At 46.3% G+C, this 23,175-nt stretch overlaps 1 protein-coding gene across 1 annotated transcript in view; it reads right to left on the minus strand.

The window, feature by feature from the left end:
- Window positions 1-98: 98 nt before the first annotated feature.
- Window positions 99-23,175, minus strand: part of LOC140356755 (phospholipid phosphatase-related protein type 5-like) — a 46,424-nt gene continuing 23,347 nt past the window's right edge. The window contains exons 4-6 of the mRNA XM_072441944.1: window positions 21,727-21,903; window positions 10,879-11,016; window positions 99-165 (exon numbers count right to left, since the gene is read on the minus strand). Of these exons, the coding sequence (XP_072298045.1) occupies window positions 136-165; window positions 10,879-11,016; window positions 21,727-21,903 (345 nt within the window). The 3' untranslated portion in view covers window positions 99-135. The remainder of the gene's footprint in view (window positions 166-10,878; window positions 11,017-21,726; window positions 21,904-23,175) is intronic.

Genomic DNA, 23,175 nt, shown 5'->3' on the forward strand with positions numbered 1-23,175 from the left:
TGCAGCACAAGTATGAGGGGCGGGGCCTATGAAGGGAGGGGCCTATTAGGGGAGGGGCTGCAGCACAAGTATGAGGGGCGGGGCCTATGAGGGGCGGGGCCGCTTCAGTGTGGTGCAGACAGCGCCGGCTCATAGTCATGTGACCTCATTGAAGGATCCTGGAGTCTGCACAGAACACAGAGGTTATTAAGTCCTGAACTATGACATCATCAAACAATCACTTTATCAATCTAAAGGGCTCAGTCAGAAGTGAGACGCTCCAGATGGAGGGAGACTCATGATTATTGAATAAAATAAGAAAACAGACCATCACAAGTGTTAAACCTTTTTTGTCATAGTTTATGTCATTAGTTTAGGTCGACAAATCACATTTTGTAAAATATTTTCTGTTTAATTAAACACCCTGGCTGCAGAGCCGCGGCACTGCCATATAGCATCATGGCTAACCCTAACCCTAACGCGCAGAGCCGCGGCACTGCCATATAGCATCATGGCTAACCCTAACCCTAACCCTAGCATCATGGCTAACCCTAACCCTAACGCGCAGAGCCGCGGCACTGCCATATAGCATCATGGCTAACCCTAACCCTAACCCTAGCATCATGGCTAACCCTAACCCTAACCCTAGCCTCATGGCTAACCCTAACCCTGCCATATAGCCTCATGGCTAACCCTAACCCTAACCCAAACCCTAACCCTATAGCATCATGGCTAACCCTAACCCTAACCCTATAGCATCATGGCTAACCCTAACCCTAACCCTATAGCCTCATGGCTAACCCTAACCCAAACCCTAACCCTAACCGCTGTAGAGCCGCGACACTGCCATATAGGATCATGGCTAACCCTGACCCTAGCCTCATGGCTAACCCTAACCCTAACCCTGCCATATAGCCTCATGGCTAACCCCAACCCTAACCCTAACCGCTGTAGAGCCGCGGCACTGCCATATAGCATCATGGCTAACCCTGACCCTAGCCTCATGGCTAACCCTAACCCTAACCCTAACCCAAACCCTAACCCTAATCCTGCCATATAGCCTCATGGCTAACCCTAACCCAAACCCTAACCCTAACCCTAACCCTAACCCTAACCCTGCCATATAGCATCATGGCTAACCCTAACCCAAACCCTAACCCTAACCCTGCCATATAGCATCATGGCTAACCCTAACCCAAACCCTAACCCTAACCCTAACCCTGCCATATAGCATCATGGCTAACCCTAACCCAAACCCTAACCCTAACCCTAACCCTGCCATATAGCATCATGGCTAACCCTAACCCAAACCCTAACCCTAACCCTAACCCTGCCATATAGCATCATGGCTAACCCTAACCCAAACCCTAACCCTAACCCTAACCCTGCCATATAGCATCATGGCTAACCCTAACCCAAACCCTAACCCTAACCCTAACCCTAACCCTGCCATATAGCATCATGGCTAACCCTAACCCAAACCCTAACCCTAATCCTGCCATATAGCCTCATGGCTAACCCTAACCCAAACCCTAACCCTAACCCTAACCCTAACCCTGCCATATAGCATCATGGCTAACCCTAACCCAAACCCTAACCCTAACCCTAACCCTAACCCTGCCATATAGCATCATGGCTAACCCTAACCCAAACCCTAACCCTAACCCTGCCATATAGCATCATGGCTAACCCTAACCCAAACCCTAAACCTAACCCTAACCCTGCCATATAGCATCATGGCTAACCCTAACCCAAACCCTAAACCTAACCCTAACCCTGCCATATAGCATCATGGCTAACCCTAACCTGGCGCAGCAGTTTCAGTAGCCGTGTCACTTTGGGCTCTGTAACACTCCATTAAAGGTGGAATGGACGATTTTTTTCAGCCAATTTTGTATCATATTTCCTCGTGGCGTGAATAAATCATTTGTCCTGCCACGTATTAATCATAAAACGCACCTGTCGCTCACCTGCAGCCGCGTCAGGTTCGTCCCCTCGTTTCCGCGTGCCTAAGCGCATGGATCTATCATAATATAGTTCCCTCAGTGTACGGGGCAAAATGAAGACGGAGAAAGACAGTTGGAGCTGACGCAGAAGTGGACAGAAATCTACGGGAGACGAGAGATGTGATGCGCTCCGTTGCGCTAATAAACAAACGCACATGTGTGTTGTATCAGTCCACACGGGGGAGTGGCATGCGCACTTCCGCCTGCGTTCTCAAATCGCCGAAAAATCGTCCATACCGACTTTAAGTAAAAGGACAAATCTGCTGGAACACGTGTTTCCATCGCTGAGTTTCAGTCACGTGACTTGTCAGGAAGTGTCGTCACTGCACCACCTGCTGTCGCCGCTCGCTCTTATCGTCATGACAACACTGACCCAACCCCACATCATGTCTCGCTCTGAATCGTCACATCAGCAAAAATCAATCTAAAGCCTCGTTCAGAGCGCTGCGGCCGAATCACACCCGACGCAGAATTTGAGCGCGTGAACATGAGAAAGACAAACGCACCGGACGTCCTGCACATGCTCAGTGGAGGAGAGTCGTCCTGCACATGCTCAGTGGAGGAGAGTCGTCCTGCACGTGCTCAGTGGAGGAGAGTCGTCCTGCACGTGCTCAGTGGAGGAGAGTCGTCCTGCACATGCTCAGTGGAGGAGAGTCGTCCTGCACGTGCTCAGTGGAGGAGAGTCGTCCTGCACGTGCTCAGTGGAGGAGAGTCGTCCTGCACGTGCTCAGTGGAGGAGAGTCGTCCTGCACATGCTCAGTGGAGGAGAGTCGTCCTGCACATGCTCAGTGGAGGAGAGTCGTCCTGCACATGCTCAGTGGAGTGGCCGTGCAGCACGTCAGCTCTGATTGGCTGCTGCGCCTCATACGCGCTCAAAGCGTCGCCCTTAAATCGTGTTCCTCCAGAGTTGAGAAAAGCACCGCCTCTTTCTCCTCCACAAAGTCGGGACGTCCCGATCAGATCCTGAGTCATGAGACTTTGAGGATCGGCCGATACCGAGTCCCGATCCGATACTTTAGTAACACAATTTTTAACACTTTAACAGTGAAACTTTCTTTGAGCTTGAATAAGAAATAATATGCAACATTTGAATAAAATAAAAATTGCAGCTAAACTTCAAACACCAGCAGCAGTAAACAAATAAACAAATAAACAAAGTGTGTATTAAAAGTGCAACAGTTTCATAAAGTGAGACATAATGTGCTTTTCTCTTAAAATTTGCCGTAACCCGACCGACCCGGTGTGAAACTCGCAGACTGAAATTTTTTTTATCAGCATTTTGTTGAAAAAACTAAACTTTCCTAAACCACTGTGTTGAATATTTTTATCAGGCTTGTTATCCTGTCTTTCATCCTCATAGCAAAGCACTGCGCAACGCATGTGCGTCTTCATAGTCACTCCCCCGACACATTGCTTTTAAAAAGTTGCAGTGCCTCTGTTGGCGCCACTGAAGTGTTCATAGGACATGCCAGGCTCTGTCAGGGTGTTTTACGCAATGCATTCTGGGATTGACACACGCCCAGTAGCGTCATCACAACAAACATGGCGGCGCCCGTGTCCCCCGCATGTTCCTCCCGCTCGCCTTCGCTACCAAAATAAAGGATAGCGGCGTACAAAAGGTTGATTGAAATATCTTAAAATCGTGAGATTTAGTCTCTCGATCGGGTTGAGAGAGACGTTTTCCGTCATTGACTGTTAAAGCCTGACCCCTGGTGGTCACTCCGAGTCAAAAAATTGCAAAATTTGGATCTTTTTTTTTTAATTAACTTATTTAAAAAAAATAAAAATTTGCCTACCGCCCGACCCAGATGAAAAATGTTGACTCGGGTTACAGCTAACAGACGTTTGATCAAATACGTCTTTGAGTCGAGAGTGAGTCAGTGTTCTGATCCTCGCCGTTGCCACGGTGACGGTCACGCCGCTCTGCACCGGGCACGCCCTCTGCACCGGGCACGCCCTCTGCACCGGACACGCCCTCTGCACCGGGCACGCCCTCTGCACCGGACACGCCCTCTGCACCGGACACGCCCTCTGCACCGGACACACCCTCAAAGCTTTCAAGAGCCTGATCCTAAAATATAACACCCGGACAGTTGGAAATGAGGCTCGTTAAAACTGTCTGCAGTAGGCTAACGTTTATCAGCATAGCCACTAGCATTAGCCAGCTGTTAACGACCTGAAACAAACAGCTCCGCCTCAAGCGGCTTCCACACCGCCGCGGCCGAAGCGTCCAGTTTACATTCAAAGTCTATAGTAAACGCTCGTCGTTATCCGCGGCGCAATTTCTTTGTTTTTGCGGCGCGATTGGTGCGTTTTTTTTACGCTCTCGGCGCTTTGAGCGCGTGTATGAGCCGGCCGAGGTGACGAAAGCGGCTTACGCGACGCGTTCAGATATGTTGAGGTCTCTGCAGCTGAAGCGTAGCAGCCGCTGCAGCAGCCAATCAGAGCCGACGCTCCAGTGACGTACGTACGTACGTATTGCCCCTCGCATTTCCGGTATTCCCCGTGGAATTCCCCAAGAAGCGGCACTTTTTCCTTTGCTCGTCAACAATGGCAGACGAAAGACTGATTGTGACTGTTTGTGGGAGAAAGGAGCTGTACCATGTATTCACGGTGGAACAGAGACAGAAACAAACCAAAAACGTGAAAACAACACTCTCGATATCTGCCATTTTACACAAAGAAAGGCCACGACAACAACTCCACTGCTCATGCGACAACACCTCTACTGCGCATGTGCACAGACAACTCAAGCGCGCCATACGCGCGCCTGTGTACAGTAGCCGGGGCGTCGATAGCGCGCGTCCAGTGCGTAAACCTTTCAAATGTACACGCGCTCAAATTCTGCGTGGGGCGCGTTTAGGCGTCTGCGGTCTGTACGTACCGTCAGTGTGGAGTGACCTCTGTAAGTCCACTGGTCCCTCCTGACCACAGTCTCAGTTCTGGACAAACAGGGTCTTTGGGGATGTTACAGGAGAGAAAAAATCCCTCTGTTTTCAGACTTTTTGTTGGCACAGCCCACAGTGAGCATGAGGTTTTGTCCTCAAGATGGCAGTAGCAACGAGTGTGTGGCGTCACTTCAGACAGGTCCAGCGTGGTCTAGCATGCTAATGTTTGTTAGCTTTACAGTGGCAATGAACTCTGCTGTGAGCTAGGAAAGTTGTGATAATCACTCATAAACTCATCGTGGTGAATAGTTTATAATACATAAGGAAAGTGAGCAATAACTTTGGGCTCCAGCAGTTTAATTTAACAGTTTGAACTGAACTAGTTCTGTTTTTCACATTTTAAAAAGATATAGCGCCTTTAACTGTCGGATTGCAGATTGATTTGTTGACCTGGTTTATGGTTCCTATAATGACTATCCAAATGAAACAAAGTTCAATGTTTTCTCTGTCAACACAACTTAACAAAAGACAAATACATTTTTCATATTAGCTTCAGAAAGTGGTAAGTAGATTAATATGGTAAGTTTATGGAGAAAATCCCTGACACATAATAATGACAAGGTCCACAACATTTGTAGATCACGTTTAGTTCTATTTCATCCCGACCGCCAGAAGGTGGTGCTGAAGCACTGAACGTTCCCTTTGCACAGTCACAGTTCGAGTAGTGATACCAATAGTCACACCTGTGACCCTGGATTCCCCCGTCATCCATCGCTCCGTTCATCGTTCTCTTTATCTTCTCGCATGCAGTTCGGCTTAGCCATAGCAAAGAACTTGACTTTTCAGTCGCTCGACGTCCTATTACCTTGTTGGTTGGAGCTGCAGATTTCGCCCTCCGAGACTGCAACGGTTTACATCTTGCTGGAAGATTTGAAGGTATTTCAATACAACTAGCGAGTCTATTGACGATCGAGTCTGTGGCTAAAAGTGTTGACGTTAGCTGTTGACTGCTTTGTATTAGTTGGTGGCATATGTGCAGCCTCTCAATCTCATTATGTTTTCTATAATACAGCTGTACTATTGCTAACAATGTTAGCCATTTTTGGTTTGGGTTTTTTCCGGTTCCAGGCAGCGTATGCGCCCCTCCCATCATTTCACAAAGTCCTCTTTAATACGTTTTTGTTGTTGCTAGCGGCACTGAACATTAGTTTTGCTGAGTGTACAGCGCTAGCTTTACTTTTCTGTGGCAAACAAAGTTTTAATTGGTGACGACACTATCGAGCCTCCGCTCCCAGTTTTGGCTTCTTTACCAGCTTTTTACTGCTACAACTTTTGTGAATATTTCCATCTGCTCTTCCTCGTCCACAAACACTGCACCAGACACGCCCTCTGCACCAGACACGCCCTCTGCACCAGACACGCCCTCTGCACCAGACACGCCCTCTGCACCAGACACGCCCTCTGCACCAGACACGCCCTCTTCACCAGACACACCCTCTGCACCAGACACGCCCTCTGCACCAGACACGCCCTCTTCACCAGACACGCCCTCTGCACCAGACACGCCCTCAAAGCTTTCAAGAGCACAGACTTGTGTCTGATCTTAAAATATAGGCCGTGGCTGCAGAGCCGCGGCGCGGCTAACCCTAACCCTAACCCTATGGCCTCATGGCTAACCCTAACCCTAACCCTAACCTTAACCTTAACCCTAGCCCTAACCCTAACCCTAACCCTAACCCTATGGCCTCATGGCTAACCCTAACCCTAACCTTAACCCTAACCCTGACCCTAACCTTAACCTTAACCCTAACCCTAACCTTAACCCTAACCTTAACCTTAACCTTAACCTTAACCTTAACCTTAACCTTAACCTTAACCTTAACCCTGACCCTGACCCTGACCCTGACCCTAACCCTAACCTTAACCCTAACCCTAACCTTAACCTTAACCTTAACCTTAACCCTAACCTTAACCCTAACCCGGCGTGGTCAAATAGTGCAGCAGTTTCAGGAGCCGCGGCACAAAAAACCCATGCAGTTTTGGCCGCGCGCCGCAGCTCTGTAGACACTCCCTAAAATATAACACCCAGACATTTGGAAATTAGGCTTGCTAAAACTGTCTACAAGAAGGCTAATCTTTATTAGCATAGCTACTAGCATTAGCAGGCTGCTAACTAGCTGAAACGAACAGCTCAGCCTCAGTCTGGAGTGACTTCTGTAAGTCCACTGGTCCCTCCTGACCAGGGCCGGCCCAACCTATAAGCGAACTAAGCAGCCGCTTAGGGCCCCGAGGCTTTAATAGGGCCCCCAATCTGGCAACCCAATTTATCCGAAGTGCAAGCGCAGCGTAAGCCACTGGTGTAGTAGCGCTGCTGGCGCGGCAGCGCACACAACTGTAACATATAACGCACAAACCACATTTATTTGTAATGACAATCTGGCAACCAAGACACCAAAGCTGAGCTGATTGGGCAACTTCATTGATCAACAAATTGATAGTGAAAAATAACCAGACATATTATAATTACGTCTGTTATATAGAATAATACTATATATTTTTATTTAAAAGTGGCAAAGTGGCAGAAATGCAGTTTTTTAATGATTTAATATAACTTGTTTTGTCACTTTGGCAAGAATGAACAGTCGGGAGCAGTAAAAGATACATTAGTAACTATTACTTTTACATTTTCAGTTAAATAGAGAATGTACATTTAACTTATATCACTGTCATATTTGTAGTTCTGCTGATGTTTGGTCAGTTTGTGCTTGACCTTCTTTGTGATGAGTGAACGCTATTGCAGTCCATCCATCCATGATTGCTTTAATTGTCTAATAAGAACATGAATTATTAATGTTAATTAGTATTAACAAATACAATGTGACCCTTCAGTAGTTCATAGTTCGTTATGGTATTTTACTTGATATTCAACAAATACATGTTCAACAAAATCATGTTTTAGGTACATTCATTTTGTTACAATTTGACCATAATTATTTTTCATAGCCAATATTGTATTGAGTAATTAAGTTTACTAATGTATTAATAACTGGCTTTAGTCATCACATCATAACTTTATAGCATTGCAACCTCAACATTTTACTCTTACTTTAGCCGGCTGGACCACATTAAAATGAATACACACAAAAAATGTGAACATTTCTGGGCCCCCAGACCCCCCTGTTCACTCATTTAAAGTGCTAATGTGGCTGTAGACCCTTAACTCCCACAAATACATTTGTAACAACATATCTGGGTGGTGTGTTATTTGTACAGGGAGTAGAGGTGATGTCAGCGGAATACCAAGTTGCATTGTGGGATTTGAGTAATCAATATTTGAGCTTGTGAGGTGTTGAGAATAAACTAACTGGCAAACGGACGCCCTGGTGTTTTGGTGCGCTTTGTTAGCGTTGAAGTAAGTTCCTCTATATGAATTGTTCACTGACAATGGCAATAAAACTGATTCTGATGACGTGGTGAGGGGCCCCCAAAGAAAATTAGGGCTTAGGGCCCCCTGGGCCGGCCCTGCTCCTGACCACAGTAATACATTTCTGAACAAAAAGGGTCTTTGAGGATTTTACAGACAAGAAAGAATCCTTTGTGCATGCAGCTTTTGTCCTGAAGATGGCAGTAGTTCGCTGGGAGATTTGAAGGTATTTCAATACAACTAGCGAGTATTAACCATTGTGTCCGTGGTTGTATTGATATAACTATGGCTTGTTTTGTATTAGTTGGTGAACTACTCTCCAGCAATCTCGTTATGCATTTGTGCCCCTGTTCCCAGTTTTGGCTTCTATACCGGCTTGATACTGCCGGTCATTAACAGGTGTTGTGATTACTGTGTTGGCCCTAATTGGTGACGGCAGCTTGCGTGCGTCCGCACAGTTCTGGCCTCTGTACAGGCTGGATATGGTCTGTCATTATCAAGTGTGGTCATTGTTAATGGTGAAGGCCGCGCTCGCACACCCTCTCCCATATTTTTGCTCATTCCCAACTGTGTAGCCAGCATTGTGTTAGTCCTGATTGTTGACGGCAGCGTTCGCACCCCTCTCCCAGTTTTGGCTTCCATACAGGTTGAAACTGCCTGTCAACAGGTGTTGCTGTTGTCGTCAGGGCCTCAGTGGTGAAGGTTGTGTTCTCCCCTCTCCCATCTTTGGTTGTCGGCTTGCCTGCTATTTAGTCGGGAAGTTGCTACTGTGACCTGCCTCCCATTATCCTGGTTGAGTTCAGTTGATCTTGCCAGATTATGGATGGCTCTCATTCGTGCGTGAGCTGTGGGTTGACTCTTTATGTTGATGATGGTCATGACCTTTGCCTTGGCCCTGACCACCTGAGGGATGCACTCTCAGATGACCCGTTCATGAACTGCAGTAATATGTCAGAGGCTGTTAGAGTGCCAACAAACCCTTCCAGGAGAGTGGTCCCTCCACCCCAAGGTGGTGCGCACAATTTGGGGCCTTTTTGGGCAGGCGCAAGTGGACTTTGCCTCAGAAGAGTTGACCCACTGACCACAAGGTTCTCCCTTGGAAGGGTGCCGGGCTCTCTAAGGCAGGATGCGCTGGTACACACTTGTTCGGGCTTTCTGTGTCAAACTCCGGCCAGGAGAGATCTACTGTCTCAGTTGATGGGTCGGATATTGCATCCGAATCCTCAACGCCTCTGGCTGTGGATTTGGCCGTTGGCGGGTCTGAGCCACAGCCAACTGGCCTCGCCGATGCGGTCGGGCAAATTCTTATGAATGCCAGAGTTGCCTCTACTTGTCCGCAGTATGGGAACAGTTGGAAGTTGTTTTCCCAGTGGTAATCTTGTATTGACTTGTATTCTAGAGTTTCTCCAATCTCTCTTTGATGATGGCCGGTCTCCGTCTGCTCTGAAAGTGTATGTGGCTGCTATATCTTGTCACCATGGTTTAGTCAACAACTGTACTGTGGGGAGCCATAACTTGGCGTCGCTTTTTACTGTGCGGAGCCACGCGCTCCAATGTTGGACTTGTCTGTGTTTTTGGATTCCGTGTCAAACTCCATTTGAACCCTTGGTACAGGCGGACATTCAAAATGGCTCTCTGGTAAGAGTAAGTTCTTGTTGGCCATTGTCTCTAAAAAACGAGTCAGTGAGTTGCATGCATTTTCTGCCAATCCCTCATGTCTCAGAAGGAGCCCAGATGACTCTGGTGTCACCTTATGGCGGAATCCGACGTTTCTGCCGACGGTGTTTCCCGCTCTCATTGCAACCGGCCTTTGACTTTGGCTCGGTATGAGCCTCGAGGTGGAGAGGGCAGGGACCGGCTCCTGTTGTTGTGCCCAGTGAGGGAATTGCGGAAACTGCATGTATAAGGCGTTCAGACCAGCTGTTTATATGTTACGGTGGTGCTAAGAAGGGCTGTCCTGTTTCCAGACAGCATCTTTTGCACTGGGTCGTTGATGTTATTCGTTGCGCTTACGTCGTCTCCACTTCCTGGGCCACCATGAAGGGGGTTCCATTGGGAACTATACGTGATACTTCATCTTGGGCTACGCCAGGCACTTTCACCAGATTCTACAACGTCAATGTGGCTGCTCCATATCCTCTTGGTGTGGTTCTCCAGGAATCCTCGGGTTATCAGGATTCCAGCTATGTGCTCCCATAGCTGGGATAAGTCCTTCAGTGCTTCAGCACCGCCCTTCTGGCTGTCAGTAGGGATGGAATAGAACAAAAGTTACTTATATAACTATGGTTCTATGAATCCTGGATGACCGCCAGAGGGGCTGTCACTCCAAATCCTTGAATATATTACTTCCGGGGCGCCATCCAGGGTCACAAGTGTGACTCTATTTATATTACTACTCGAACTTCGCATGTGCGAATGGAACATTCAGTGCTTCAGCACCACCTTTCTAGCGGTCATCCGGGATTCATAGAACCGTAGTTACATACGTAACTTTCGTTAGTGAATGTCCCGTAGAGTTGTACAGGCCCCTTCCCTCCATCTGTAATTATTCTGTATTTACCTGCACTTAATACAAAGTCACCTGTGCCATGATGTACTTGTCGTCGTCGTCGTCGATATGGTTCATGTGAGAGACATGCTCCTCTGTGTTGAGTGTGTTGTCTGAGGTGCTCCTGATCATCTCGGGGTCCTCTCTGAACAGGTACACCACGTACACCACCTGAACACCACAGAGGCGCATTATTATCACACTGCAGCCTGAGGGCTCGTCTACTGCCCCACATTTCTACCAAAAACAGCAGATGTTTCTGCACCGCAGTGTGTCCTGCAGCGCTTTGCTCCATTTAAACTCACACACACTGAGTCTGAGTCAAAAGAATTATGGTGAGTTGTTTTAAAAGAGGTGATGGATGTAATATTAATGTGAACCATATTTTGATCAGCTTTTATCTTTTCTGGATTACCTTCTGCTTTTCTCATTGTATGTTACAGACACCAATCCAGCTGGTGTGGCTCTGGTTTAATGCTGTGTCCAAACTATGGCCCGCAAACCAACGTTTCTGGCTTTCTGCTGAATTGGCCCAAAGAAAAGTACTTTACAGCAATTTAATCATTTCCTCTGCCACTATAACCTCAATAACAAACAACATAGGTATGATTCAGACCTGATGAAACTGAATCAAGGTTTGGAGGTCAAACCACTGCTAAATAATGCTTTTCTGAATGTTTAACTGTATTGACCGTAGTCAGTCGTTCTCCGCTTTGTATGTTTCTATATGTGAACAACATTTGCATACACCTGAAAAATGCTACCTGATGTAGCTTACCCCCAAGGCTATTCATATATTATATATCAGGGACGTCACCAGACCCTTTATACTGTAACCTCACAGTAAACTGCTTCTCCTTCCCTGCGGGGAGTGGAACAGGCACAACAATGACCTGTGGACCCAGATGATCCTTGAGTCCCTGGAGAAGCGGTCTCTACTCCAAAGAGGTTTGGTAGTTTTTCTTGGCCGAGAAGGAGGGTCTAAGGACAGGGTTGTTTTAACATTTGAAACATCTGGTTCATCCAAAGTAACACAGTAATTGCTAAGTCCATATAAAATAACTAAATAAAAATAGCCTGTAAAAATCTATAAATTAGCTGCATCAATGTGTAGGTCACTAGGTTCAAAGAGTGTGAAAAAAGTAAATGATTATAGTTCCGATTTTACAGTATAATCTGACCACCCACACATACTACTGACTATCACTACGCAGTGTTAAAGGTCAAAGGTTACACATGATGTCATAATAATGGCAGGTGTAACCAGCGGCAGGTGAGTGGGTCTCACACTCCATAAAGCTTCAGGCCTCGAGACACTTGACCTTTGGCCCTGCACATATGTTCATCTGTGCAAAGAGTCACCCACATTTTGATTGACAGAAAGGACATGGACATTATCATGAGCCACATCCAGTGTTTTAAACACAATGATGGTCCAGAACAAAGCACTGACCTCAGACTGAGCCTGTTTTGACCACAAACGTCCCTCAGGACATGAAGTACTACAGTACTTGTACCAGTAGAAATCACTACATATATTGGTGGTGCCAGTGCCGTGAGTAAACTTATTCTGGAAATGTTGAATTATTAATAATTATTGATCCAAGCAAACAAAAGACAGAAATACCAAGATGAGCAGTTTCCACTTGTGTGCCATCGCTGTGACACCGGAAAAGGTGCCACATTTTTCTTTATTTCTGACTTGTCAAATGTATGGGATATGCATACATTATTTTTCTATACTAAATAGAACTTTTAAAAAGCCTTAAGGTGAATACTTATAGCTGCAGATAGTCCAGTATTAAAGTATTTTTACCGATATTTTTGTAAAAAGTATTCGGTGACGTGAGAGGTCACAGACTCTTTGTCCCCTCAGTCCTGGACCATGTGCTCCCACTAGAGAGGAGGTCAGCACTAGATCATACACTCCTAACTCACGGAAGTCAGAATTCGGAAGTTACAGAATCCAATATGGCGGCCCTCGTGGCGGCCCAAAGAACATGCCAGATTATCTCCGCCATAAGCAGATATTTGCAGCGCGCATTAATTATTTTCCTGTGCGGACGAAATAATGCGTCCGCATCATTTCCACCAATGAGGAGGCTACTTTTGTCTATTTGGAGCGCGCATCAAAAACTCCCGCCATATTTAGGAGCTTTACAGTATTATTTAGGGAGCTAAAGTGTTATAGGAGGTGAGTGACCTGATAATGTGTCATAACCAGGCTAATGACAAAGGCTCAGTGGTATAGACCTCTGCCGTGTCATGTCACGTGTTCAACATTTAAATCAAAATGAACATATCTGGAATTCATCAAAATGGGATCAGAGGAAGCTGAGATAATCGACTCTCAGATTCTGACAAAACTTTAACATAGACGAGCGATAAATGGACACTTTGTTCACTCGAGATGCATCTGTGGGATTTGAGGGCTCAACATGAAAAGTTTCCAAATAAAGAACAAATCACAGGCCAAATTATCCCGAAATTGTTAATTATATATCACCGGCAGAACTATGGAACTAATTTAATATAAAATAACCACCTGAAACATTGTCATAGTTGTAGGTATTAACACCTAAACGTGTCATAAACACAAGAGGATGTGATGAAGCAGCATCTAGAACAGTACAGATAATAAACTTTCAATCAAACACTATTTACTGGAGACCACACTTTTTCATTATTGATTACGTACCACGTGAATAAATGGCGCCAATAATTAATGCGCGCCCCAATCTCTCCAGATCTGTGACATGATTGGTTGTTTTTGATGCGCGGAGCAAATATCCACTTATGGCCGAGATCGCCAACCATTTATTTACTGTGTCGCAGCATCGAATCTGCACATGGCCCAGCACAACACGGGCTGCTGGAGATCCTGAATTTTTGGTTTCAACTTTTTTTAACTTATAAGATAAGATATTCCTTTATTGTCCACACATGGTGAAATTTCATTGTTGCAACGCAGTAGAAACAGAGGAAAAGGACAGATCACTTATATGAAGTTTAAAAAACACTCTTAATAGAAGAACTCTTATCAACAAAAACTCTTATAAAAAAAACTCTTATAAACAAAACCTCTCATTTCTTAATAATGAATGGAGGGGAAAAATAAAGATAAAATAAAATAAAAACAGCGTAAGACAAGATAATACTACTAATAATGGTAAAATAAACGATCTAATAATTATCTAATAATCTAATAAATTAACTAACTATAATAGATTGGCTGGATCAGATGAGGTGAGGAAACAAACTCCTGACTAGTACAAAAATGATAAATGTTTTGTAATAAAGAATTTTGACATTTAAAAAAAAAAAAAAAAAAAAAAAACTAGTGGAATTCTGACTTCCGTGAGTTAGGAGTGTATGATCTAGTGCCGACCCTAGAGAGGAAGGAGTCCATCAAATCACAGAGGGGGACGTCTCAATGATGTCACTTCCCCAAACCTGCCTCTCTGTGTGTTCTGTGAGTGGTTGATGATGATTGAAAACAAAGCCTCTCCTCAATGTTCCTCACTATCTGACTTTTCTCTGACCTTTTCTAATCCAATCGGTTGATTTGATTTGATTTATTTGACCTTGTTTTACGGCTCTACATTACAAGCTTCATTCAAGTCTCAGTTTTGATTAATTACCATCCAAACGACCCAAACCAATTTGATAATTCCCACTTAAATAGTTTAATTCCACATTATTCATGGTTGGGCAATTAGTGAAACTTGAAATGTTTCCACTTCCTGGAGCCTTCAGCTGCACGACTGCTGGACACTTATAAATGACTACTTTTCATTGACTTAATTCCTAATTAAGCGGATTTCAAATTTGATTGCAACATGAGTTTTAACGAGTGTCCATACAGAGATGGACGTCCTAGCGCCCTCTAATGTTGGTCGAGGAAACGTCTTTGACAATGTTTTAGACATTTTAGCTCAAACTGAAGTAAAACAGCAGAAGTCTTTGGTAAAACAAGAGCCTAAACTGACACAGCCGAGGGACAAATGGCAGTTGTAATGAACTTAGGCCACAGTTATTTTATTACTTGGTTTACGGATCCGCGAAAATGTACAAAACAAAAAAATGAATAAGTCCAGCCAATAAACTATTTATGTACAGGACAAATCATTTAATTTTTTGGCCATTTTCATGTCGTAGAATCGTCGAGGTCTTGGTCATCATATATGACAAATTCTGCATATTTCAGCCACTGTCAAATCCCGTTTTTTCTATTCTGCCAGTGACACACAGTGACCGCCAGGGGTCAGTGACCGCCAGGGGTCAGTGACCGCCAGGGGTCAGTGACCGCCAGGGGTCAGTGACCTCCAGGGGTCAGTGACCTCCAGGGGTCAGTGACCGCCAGGGGTCAGTGACCTCCACGAGTCAGTGACCTCCAGGGGTCAGGCTTCAACAGACAATGACTTGAACGTTCTCCGCTCGTGTTAAGTTTAATTTTAATTTCTTTTTCGGCTTTGTAATATTTTAAGCGAGTTCCAGTGACACAAAATTATTCAACACGGCGCTTTTTTGAAAAAACGGTTGGTGAGTCGGCAAAATATAAGAAAAATAAAAGAATTTGGCATAATTTTGACAAAATGCTGATATTTTTTTTTCAGTCGGCTATAATTTTGACGGCTCGGTCGGGTTACGGCAAACAGACATATTATTTTGCTCTGCCTTATTATCATTTTTTTTAATAAAGTCCTGCCGACAACGCAAAATAGCATTAAATGAAATATAAAAAGCTGTATTAAGTCAAAAGATAAGAGCGCGTGAAGCAATTTTACGCCAAAATCCTGCGGGAGTCATTTATTTTGAAAAGCATTGTTGTGACGGAGCCGCTCCGTCCCTGGGCGTGGCCCTGGGAAAACATGTGAAGACGGGCGCGCCCGTTTCCCTGTCTGCTGCGCCTTTATATCGCAAATACATATTTTAAACCCGTTTACCACATTTTCTCCAGCGCGTTTTGCCGACTAAAGGAAGTGACTAACTTAGAAGTGTCAATTCTACCAATGTAAACACCCCCCTCCTCCTCCCTCCTCCCCCCTCCTCCCCCTGGTGCGTTGTGGGTAAACAAGGAAGAAAAAGTCTTTTGAAATTGAAATTATATTTATATTTTGCCTGTTCAATATAAATCCGTAAACCAAGTAATAAAATAACTGCGGCTTTACAACTACAAAAGTCAAATAAGCAACTTCAGAAGAAAGAAGAAGCTTTGATTTATGCAGAGAAACAAAAGGATGAACGTTGCATCCCTCAAAGAGGAAAAGAACATTCTCCCTGACGACCTGAAGCTGAAAGGTCAAAGAAACTGAACGATCTGATTCAGATCTGGACAAAGCAGAAGAAATCATCTCCAAACAACAGGATTTAGACACGAGCTACAGACGATCAACCCATTTAGAGTAAAGACGTTCAAATCAGAAATGTCAAATCTAAAATAATACAGTGACAATAATGAAGGATTCTCCACAGGCCGAATGTGTGACACTTATTTTGTTCTAAAAATGAGTTTGAAACGGAGGAAGATTTGGACTTCAAATCTTTCGATAACAAGAGAAAATTCAAAGTCTGACAAAGTCTTTGTAACGATCTCACCAGAAGAACACGAGCCACAAACAGTGAACCTGAAACCTCCTGAAACCTCCTGCAACCTCCTGAAACCTCCTGAAACCGCCTGAAACCTCCTGAAACCTCCTGAAACCACCTGAAACGTCCTGAAACCTCCTGAAACCGCCTGAAACCTCCTGCAACCTCCTGAAACGTCCTGAAACCTCCTGAAACCGCCTGAAACCTCCTGAAACCTCCTGAAACCTCCTGAAACCACCTGAAACGTCCTGAAACCTCCTGAAACCGCCTGAAACCTCCTGCAACCTCCTGAAACGTCCTGAAACCTCCTGAAACCGCCTGAAACCTCCTGCAACCTCCTGAAACCTCCTGAAACCTCCTGAAACCTCCTGAAACCGCCTGAAACCTCCTGAAACCGCCTGAAACCTCCTGAAACCGCGTGAAACCTCCTGAAACCTCCTGAAACCGCCTGAAACCTCCTGAAACCGAAACCGCCTGAAACCGCCTGAAACCTCCTGAAACCGCCTGAAACCTCCTGAAACGGCCTGAAACCGCCTGAAACCTCCTGAAACCGCGTGAAACCTCCTGAAACCGCCTGAAACCTCCTGAAACCGAAACCGCCTGAAACCTCCTGAAACCGCCTGAAACCTCCTGAAACGGCCTGAAACCGCCTGAAACCTCCTGAAACCGCCTGAAACCTCCTGAAACCTCCTGAAACCGCGTGAAACCTCCTGAAACCGCCTGAAACTTCCTGAAACCGCCTGAAACCGCCTGAAACCTCCTGAAACCGCCTGAAACCTCCTGAAACGGCCTGAAACGGCCTGAAACCTCCTGAAACCGCCTGAAACCTCCTGAAACCGCCTGAAACCTCCTGAAACCGCGTGAAACCTTCTGAAACCGCCTGAAACCTCCTGAAACTGCCTGAAACCGAAACCGCCTGAAACTGCCTGAAACCTCCTGAAACCGCCTGAAACCTCCTGAAACCGCCTGAAACCAAAACCGCCTGAAACAGAACCAGTCGTTTCCTTTGATCACTATAAATAATATGTTGCTTTTCACAATGAACCGTGAAGCCCTGATGTAAAGTACTTGCTGATGTGAAGTACTTACTGTGATGTAAAGTACTTACTGATGTGAAGTACTTACTGTGATGTAAAGTACTTACTGATGTAAATTACTTACTGATGTAAAGTACTTACTGATGTGAAGTACTTACTGATGTAAAGTACTTACTGTGATGTAAAGTACTTACTGATGTAAGATATTCCTTTTATTGTCCCACATGGGGAAATTTCATTGGTGCAACGCAGGTAGATACAGAGGTAGATCCAGAAGAAAAGAACAGATCACTTATAGGAAGTCTGAAAAACACTTTCAGTAGAAGATCTCCTATAAATAAAAACTCCCATAGACAAATAAATAAATACATAAATACCATTGCATGTGATCACGACAGCAATTGCACATGAATATGTGTCACGACAGCACATAGATTGCACATGAATTTCACAGTAATTGCACATATGACAGAATTGCACATCAGTATTAGGTTAGGTCAGTATTGCGAGTGTTCAGTACTAACAGTTTTTGTTATAAAGTCTGACAGCAGCAGGAAGGAAAGACCTGCGAAACCTTTCCTTCACACATCGAGGGTGGATCAGTCTCTCACTGAAGCTGCTCTCCAGAGCGGACAGAGTGTCCTGCAGGGGGTGGCACTCATGGTCAACCATAGATGTGAATCTAGCCAGGACCCTCCTGTCCCCTACCTCCTGCACCGAGTCCAGAGCACAGCCCAGGACGGAGCTGGACTTCTTGATGACTCTGTCCAGCTTCTTCCTCTCCCTCTCTGTGATGCTGCTGCTCCAACAGGCCTCACCTACAGGAGCTGATGCCACCACAGAGTCATAGAAGGTCTTCAGGAGTGGCCCTGTCACTCCAAAAGACCTGAGTCTCCTCAGGAGGTAGAGCCGACTCTGGCTCTTCCTGTACAGTCTGTGTTATGAGTCCAGTCCAGTTTGTGGTTCAGATGAACACCCAGGTACTTGTATGAGTCCACTCTCTCCATGTCCCGTCCCTGGATGTTCACTGGTGAGGGGGCAGTGGGGTGGCGTCTGCGGAAGTCCACCACCATCTCCTTGGTCTTCCCCGCGTTGATGAGGATGTGGTTCCGCTGACACCAGTCCACAAAGTCCTGCCGGTCTGTGAGGTAGTCCAGGATCCACTCTGCAGGTCGTACTCCACACCAGCCGTCTCCAGCTTGTCCCTCAGGAGCTGATGGTGTTGAAGGCGCTGGAAAGATCGAAGAACAGGATCCTCACAGAGCTGCCAGGCTTTTCCAGGTGAGAGCGAGAGTGGTGCAGCAGGGAGATGACGGCGTCCTCCACTCCGATGCCAGGCCGATATGCAAACTGCAGCGGGTCCATGGCTGAGCTCACGGTGGAGCGGAGGTGGTCCAGGACTAGTCGCTCCAGTGTCTTCATCAGGTGGGACGTGAGAGCCACTGGCCTGAAGCTGTTGAGGTCTTTGGGGCGCGGTGTCTTAGGCACAGGTACCAGACAGGAGGTCTTCAGACCTGTGGTACCACCCTCAGCTTCAGGCTCATGTTGAAGACATGATCCACAACTCCACACAGTTCATCTGCGCAGGACTTAAGGAGCCTGGGGCTGATGCCGTCAGGTCCTGCTGCCTTCCTCACTTTAATCCTGTTCAGCTCACCCCTCACCTGTGCTGCTGTGACAGTCAGTGGTTGGCAGGGGGACCGTGTGCTGGGGGGGTGGGTGAGTCCAGGCGAAGTGGGGAGCTGATGGTCCGGGGCAGATAAGCGAAGAGGATCAGATGCAGGGCATTGTCCAGCTGTGGAAAAGGGAGCATGCAGCTGTGCAGGGGGAGGGGCGGGTGACCGATCAAACCTCAAGAAGTGAGCATTTAAATCAATCACCCACTGTAGATCCCCCTCTGTCTGGGCAGGGGGGATTTTGAAGCCCGAGATGGTTTTCAGGCTCCTCCACACTCCCTGAATGTTCTTTTGCTGCAGCTGCTCCTCCATCCTCCTCTTGTAGCCGGCCTCAGCCTGCCTGATCTTCCTCCTCAGCTCCTTCTGCACAGTCCTCAGCTCCTCCTTGTTCCCTGACCTGAAGGCTCTCTTCTTCTCCTTCAGCAGAGCCTTCAGTTCACGGTTAATCCATGGCTTGTTGTTTGGAAAACACCGCACCGTCCGGGAGGGAACAATGTTCTCAAAACAGAAGTTGATGTAGTCCGTGATGCACTCTGTGATGGTGTTGATGTCCTCCCCATGTGGGTCATAAAGCTCAGTCCAGACAGTGGTGCTGAAGCAGTCCCTCAGAGCCTCCTCGCTCTCAGCAGACCACACCCTCACCTCACGGGACACCACAGGCTGCCTGCGCACGATGGGTTCATACACAGGCCTCAGATGTACAAGGTTATGGTCCGAGCTGCCCAGGGGAGGGAGGGGGGAAGAGGAATAAGCCTCTTTGGTGTTGGCAAAAAACAAGTCCAATGTTCTATTGTCTCTGGTGGGGCAGGTAACATACTGGGTGTATGTTGGTAGAACAGAAGAGGGAGAAGCGTGGTTAAAGTCACCAGAGACGAGGAAGAGAGCCTGTGGGTGCTGTGTTTGCAGCCTACAAGTGCAGGAGAGCAGTGCTTCACAAGCATCTTCAGCATTGGCAGACGGGGCCACATAGACTGCGATCAAAATCACATGTGAGAACTCCCGGGGCAGATAATATGGCCTCATGCCAATAGCCAATAGTTCAATATCCTTGTTACATAGCTGCTCTTTCACTGTGCAGTGTTCGGGTTTGCACCAGCTCGTGTTCACATACACAGCCAGACCTCCTCCTCTTTTCTTTCCGCATTCTCTCGTTCTGTCGCCCACAGCAGATGAAAATTGTCCAAACCTACAATAGAGTCTGGCATTTCTGCTGTTAACCAGGTTTCTGTGAAAATCAAGACACTGCTGTCCCTATAAATCCTCTGGGACCGCATGAGGCTCGCTATTTCCGTCATTTTATTTTGAAGGGACCTCACGTTACCCATGACAACGGCGGGAACCGACTTCCTGTTTCCTCCTCTCTTCTCTCGGAGTTTACGTCCAGCCCGTCTGCTTCGTTGCGTTTTGTGAAGTACTTACTGATGTTAAGTACTTACTGATGTAAAGTACTTACTGATGTGAAGTACTTACTGATGTAAAGTACTTACTGTGATGTAAAGTACTTACTGATGTGAAGTACTTACTGATGTAAAGTACTTACTGTGATGTAAAGTACTTACTGATGTAAAGTACTTACTGATGTTGATGTAAAGTACTTACTGATGTTGATGTAAAGTACTTACTGTGATGTAAAGTACTTACTGTGATGTAAAGTACTTACTGATGTAAAGTACTTACTGATGTGAAGTACTTACTGATGTAAAGTACTTACTGTGATGTAAAGTACTTAATGATGTAAAGTACTTACTGATGTGAAGTACTTACTGATGTGAAGTACTTACTGATGTAAAGTACTTACTGATGTGAAGTACTTACTGATGTGAAGTACTTACTGATGTAAAGTACTTACTGATGTGAAGTACTTACTGATGTGAAGTACTTACTGATGTAAAGTACTTACTGATGTAAAGTACTTACTGATGTAAAGTACTTACTGATGTTGATGTAAAGTACTTACTGATGTAAAGTACTTACTGTGATGTAAAGTACTTAATGATGTAAAGTACTTACTGATGTGAAGTACTTACTGATGTGAAGTACTTACTGATGTAAAGTACTTACTGATGTAAAGTACTTACTGATGTAAAGTACTTACTGATGTGAAGTACTTGATGTAAAGTACTTACTGATGTAAAGTACTTACTGATGTAAAGTACTTACTGATGTAAAGTACTTACTGATGTGAAGTACTTGATGTAAAGTACTTACTGATGTAAAGTACTTACTGATGTAAAGTACTTACTGATGTTGATGTAAAGTACTTACTGATGTGAAGTACTTACTGTGATGTAAAGTACTTACTGATGTAAAGTACTTACTGATGTGAAGTACTTACTGATGTAAAGTACTTACTGTGATGTAAAGTACTTAATGATGTAAAGTACTTACTGATGTGAAGTACTTGATGTAAAGTACTTACTGATGTAAAGTACTTACTGATGTAAAGTACTTCTAAGCACAAGTACCACAGTAACACTGGTACACTCACTCTGGATCATGTGTCTTGCTCATGGACACACCAACATGAGGAACGCCCCTTTACCTGTCACTTCCTGTTACCATGAGAGAGTGATCCTCACCAGGAAGGCAGCGACAGCGCCCCCTACTGCCTGTCCGCTCAGCACGTCGCTCCAGTGGTTCCGGTACTCGGATACTCTGTTAAAGCCAGTGAGCAGGGCCAGGGTGAAGAGGGCGTGGCAGAGCAGAGGAGCAGAGAGGCGCCCCGCCCTGGTGCCCACGCACGACATCACGTACACCTGCCAGACAGGACCACAAATGACATCACGTACACCTGCCAGACAGGACCACACATGACATCACGTACACCTACCAGACAGGACCACAAATGACATCACGTACACCTGCCAGACAGGACCACACATTACATCACGTACACCTGCCAGAGAGACCACACCCGACATCACGTACACCTGCCACACAGACCACACATGACATCACGTACACCTGCCAGACAGGACCACACATGACATCACGTACACCTACCAGACAGGACCACATATGACATCACGTACACCTGCCAGACAGGACCACACATTACATCACGTACACCTGCCAGACAGGACCACACATTACATCACGTACACCTGCCAGACAGGACCACACATTACATCACGTACACCTGCCGGACAGGACCACACATGACATCACGTACACCTGCCGGACAGGACCAGGCACGACATCACGTACACCTGCCGGACAGGACAACACACAACATCACGTACACCTGCCAGAGAGACCACACCCAACATCACGTACACCTGCCACACAGACCACACCCGACATCACGTACACCTGCCAGACAGGACCACACACGACATCACGTACACCTGCCAGAGAGACCACACCCAACATCACGTACACCTGCCACACAGACCACACATGACATCACATACACCTGCCAGACAGGACCACACACGACATCACGTACACCTGCCACACAGACCACACCCGACATCACGTACACCTGCCGGACAGACCACACATGACATCACGTACACCTGCCACACAGACCACACCCGACATCACGTACACCTGCCGGACAGACCACACATGACATCACGTACACCTGCCAGACAGACCACACCCGACATCACGTACACCTGCCAGACAGACCACACCCGACATCACGTACACCTGCCACACAGACCACACCCGACATCACATACACCTGCCGGACAGGACCAGGCACGACATCACGTACACCTGCCGGACAGGACCAGGCACGAAATCACGTACACCTGCCGGACAGGACCACACATGACATCACGTACACCTGCCAGACAGGACCACACATGACATCACGTACACCTGCCGGACAGGACCACATATGACATCACATACACCTGCCGGACAGGACCACACATGACATCACGTACACCTGCCGGACAGGACCACACATGACATCACGTACACCTGCCAGACAGGACCACACATGACATCACGTACACCTGCCAGAGAGACCACACCCAACATCACGTACACCTGCCACACAGACCACACATGACATC

Source organism: Eucyclogobius newberryi, unplaced genomic scaffold (assembly GCF_026437365.1).
Source record: "Eucyclogobius newberryi isolate DKJ021-1_F unplaced genomic scaffold, fEucNew1.0.hap1 SCAF_12, whole genome shotgun sequence".
Taxonomy (NCBI): Eukaryota; Metazoa; Chordata; class Actinopteri; order Gobiiformes; family Gobiidae; genus Eucyclogobius; species Eucyclogobius newberryi.